General features: G+C 39.2%; 1 protein-coding gene across 1 annotated transcript; it reads right to left on the bottom strand.

Moving 5' to 3' along the window:
* Positions 1–47: 47 nt before the first annotated feature.
* LOC107719865 (guanylate-binding protein 2-like) lies at positions 48–2,640 on the bottom strand. The gene is made up of 3 exons (XM_016527402.1): positions 2,372–2,640; positions 571–813; positions 48–474 (listed from the first exon to the last, which is right to left on the bottom strand). The coding sequence occupies exons 1-3, from the start codon at positions 2,604–2,606 to the stop codon at positions 173–175; spliced, it is 780 nt and encodes a 259-aa protein (XP_016382888.1). The 5' UTR covers positions 2,607–2,640; the 3' UTR covers positions 48–172.
* Between the last annotated feature and the right edge of the window lie 1,456 nt (positions 2,641–4,096).

The raw sequence follows: 4,096 nt of genomic DNA, 5'->3' as shown, positions 1-4,096 counted from the left end.
AAAAAACATACAGACAGTGTTTCAGTTCTTTGGTGACTTAGGGCTTGTTTATTTGGAATAACACTGTCAGCACAGAATGGTATATATGAGAAGATGGAATCAGGGAGAATGTCCAGATCTCATTCACTACTCTGAAAGAACATCTCTCTATCAGTAAGCTCAAAGGACCTCCTCAGAGAGAGATCCAGCTAACCTCTAGAGATTTCAGGTGCTTCCCGTCAGTGTCCCTGAAAGATCGAGTCATGAAGGTTTGTGTTGCCATGCTGCTGAGACGTTGGTGTTCCGAGGACACAAGCTTTAACTCCAGAGGGAAGGAGTTCTTCAGCTTCTCCATTCCACTCTGGTACACCTCAAGCCCCTCCTTCACCGCAGCTTGATTCTCAATCATTGCCATGGCGATCACAGCATTCTCCAGACACGGCACAGCCCCACTAGAGATGGTGTCTACGTATATTCCTGCTAGATGACCCAGAACTTTCAAAGAAGGAAAGAAGTCAAACAAAATGATTGAGCAATAGAAATTCCACTGAAAGCACATATGCAAACTCTTCGAATGTCCTTCTGAATCACCTCTGCCAGTGACTGTGTATCCATCCTTCAGCTTCTTCACATCGCTCTTGTCAAAGACAAACTTGCAGAAACGTCCTGTAACCTCCAGGTACTCAGTGGAAAGGTCCGCAGGATCCAGTCTCTCCAGACGAGACACATTCTCTGGGGTGGTTGGAAACGGGAACGTGAAGCACGTCCTGGAGGGGAAGAATTTTTGGATGCACTCCCTGGGAAGGTTGTGCTCCATCACTTTTTTTGATGTTCCTAGAAGAGATTAACACAAGCTGTAGCTTTTCTCAGTTCTAGAGTTTTGTAAAGTTAAAAAAAAGTGTGTCTGTCCTTTGAGCAGAGTGTAGCCGATTCAGCTACTCTTCTGGGTCACATTGTCACTGGACATTTTTTTCTCCACTTTGAACCCTTTTCATTCAGTCCTGCTCCTGGAGGGCCAGTGTTCTGCAGAGATTAGCTCCAACCCCAATTAAACACACCTGCACCATCTAATCAAGGTCTTCCTAGGCATACTAGAAACTTCCAGACAGGTGTGTTGAGGCAAGTTGGAGCTAAACTCTGCAAGACAGTGGCCCTCCAGGAGTTTTGGCACCCCTGATCTAGAGCCGTGGTTCCTAATTCCAGTCCTCGCGTACCACCGCTCTGCATATTTTGCATGTCTCCCTTATTTAACACACCTAATTCAGATAACCAGCTCATTGTAAGATAGCTTAATAAATGAACTGTGTTCCGATTGACATGGTCCCTACACAGTGTTCATTGCTCCCTACACCCTGAGCATGAGAAATCCATTGAAGTTTACTTCACTTCGGAACATTCGTTCACGGATTTGCTCTACGCAGCGGCCTGCAGTGTCTTCACACACAAACGAAACTTACTAGAGAAGTGACATATCACATCTCACACACTTTAATGCCCTTTAAATGGAATGTATGCACTCCCTTCCAAGGGGAATCTTGGTGAAATATCCTGTGATGTCCACTTTGCAAAGCACTTACGGTCGAATAGAACAAATATATCAAGTGTAAGAGATGCATACAAATTGTGCAGAGCAGGGGGTCGCAAGGACTGGAATTGAGAACCACTGATCTAGAGTTGGAACAGGGAGAACACAATCTGCTGTGGATGAACAACACTGGTTCAGGGAGTAGATATGTTGACTAGGAGAGGATTCCCAGCTTAAATCTCAGTTTCACCTAACCAACTGATGAAGTGTTCTTGGGCAAGACACTGAACATCACTTGCTCCTGATGGTTGGGTTATGGCACCTTGAATGGTAGCCTCCACTATTTTTAGGTACATCTGACTTGTAAGTCTGGCTGATTCATTTATTTTAAATGTATTTCTGACAAACACCATAGATGGCTAACAATGTTCTTTGTCTAAACAGTGATAAGACATAACACTGGCTCAGTACCTCTAACTATTAATGGCTCTGTAATAGAGTTTCAAATAAAACTGAATCTTTGGGTGATCTTGGATTCTTTTTTTTACATTTCACCCCTATGTGAACATACAGTTAAGACTTCATTTTACTTTAGACATATTGCAAAGTTGCATCCTATGCTATCATTTTCAGTAGCAGAAAAAACTGATTTGAAACTGATATCTTTGTCTTTTTTTAGATAAGTCAATTTAAACAAAATGCAGTACACCAAAAACTTGGATCTTAAATAGAACCAGAATAAGTGATGTAAGTGTAAGACAGATTTGTTGATAAACCATTAAGTTTGGAAAAACTCATTACAAGAGCTCATTGTGATCGTGATTGTGAGGGCTCTTAAAATAATCTTTTGTACCATACTTAAATTACCATGTTTCAGCTTCAGAGCAAACTCTAGATAATCATTCTCTGTTGCATCTTTGCCATCAATCTTTCGCTCCAGGGTGAAGTCCCTCACTGCCCAGATGAAACTAGGGAAGAACTTCACAAACTCATTTGAATCATCAACATCCTCGTCTGATGATTTGACCTTGATGCACTCTGTTAGTTCAGTAACATATCTGACAGTTTGTTTAGGTATGAACACAAAGTGACTGTCCAACATGATTCCATTAGTATTTGTATGTATTTTACATTAAGTGTGGTTCTACCATGTACATAGACAATAAAATGTATAATATTGATTTAACAGCATCTAAAACATCATTTATGAATTAACTTTACAGATGTACACATTTACAAATATTTATGAATGGAAGTGCCTTATGGAATTTATTGGTTGATTCTGTCGTATTTATGATCAGTGAGATTATGTTTTCAATTGTATGTAACGCAGTTGAGTCATTTATTAATTATAACATTTTATTCTGTTCTTTGTGACTTCTGGTGCCAATTTTACATAATTATGTATTACGAAAGTATTACATAATTTTAAACAAGACTACACCTACAATGAATATAATTTCTGTAATTGTTTAAACATTTAATTGTTTTATTTATGTAATACTGTTGTATATTTGTATTGTTTTATTTGTTTCATTGTTTTTGCACAAAAATAGAATTTAACGTCACTTGGGTAGTTTTCGAAATTTGACAACAGGTTTGCTTTGCTGTAAATGATAAATAGGCAACTGACTTTACAATTCGCATGACCCATGAAATTATGACTGTGCCATTATGTCCTCGCTATTTACCTTGTGAGTTCACACAAGTGACCATGATTGTGTCTCTGGTCCTGATAATGCTCTTGCAGCTGAACGCATTGCAGACAACTATAGTTGTATGGTTGAAATGACTTCCGGAGTGAACGCTGGCGCGTACTGCTGCCGCTGCTCCTTGATGGTTTAAGTTTATTTGCTTGTTTATTTTAAATATTTGATTACTGTTGCCTGGTCGTTTTGGTTGTTTTTAACTAGAAGGATAAAAGGACCGTTTATACTAATCAAGGAAATCTGCGACTCGGTGATCTTTACTGACTGGTTAACCTGACGCTTCCAAATACGGCCTCTGACGACGTTCTGTTTTCACTGAGGGAAATCAGCAACTCAGTTTTAACTAAAGGATCAATTGGGACTGTTTTATCCAAAAACGGAATCAGCAGCTCGGTGATTCTTAATCTGCACCTGACTGATTAACCTGACATGTATGTTAGACCCAACATTATCTAAGCTACTAAAAGAGGTGCTTCTAGAAGTCATAGATCCTCTTCTGAATATTATTAATTTGTCAATGTCATTAGGATATGTCCCCAAAACCTTCAGACTGGCTGTTATTAAGCCTCTCTTTATAAAAAAAACAACAACAATAACTTTACCCTGAAGAATATTAGTTAATTACAGACCGATCTTGAATCTCCCATTTCTGTCAAAGATACTAGAAAAGGTAGTATCCTCACAACTATGTTCCTTCTTAGAGAAAAATGGTATCTATGAGGATTTCCAGTCAGGATTTAGACCGTATCATAGTACTGAGACTGCTCTCATCAGAGTTACAAATGACCTGCTCTTATCATCTGATCGTGGTTGTATCTCTCTATTAGTGCTACTGGATCTTAGTGCCGCGTTTGACACTATCGACCACAACATTCTTTTGAAT

The sequence above is a fragment of the Sinocyclocheilus rhinocerous genome, unplaced genomic scaffold (assembly GCF_001515625.1).
Source record: "Sinocyclocheilus rhinocerous isolate Xijiao unplaced genomic scaffold, SAMN03320098_v1.1 scaffold3558, whole genome shotgun sequence".
Lineage (NCBI taxonomy): Eukaryota > Metazoa > Chordata > Actinopteri > Cypriniformes > Cyprinidae > Sinocyclocheilus > Sinocyclocheilus rhinocerous.
This window is presented reverse-complemented; position numbering and strand designations above follow the sequence as displayed.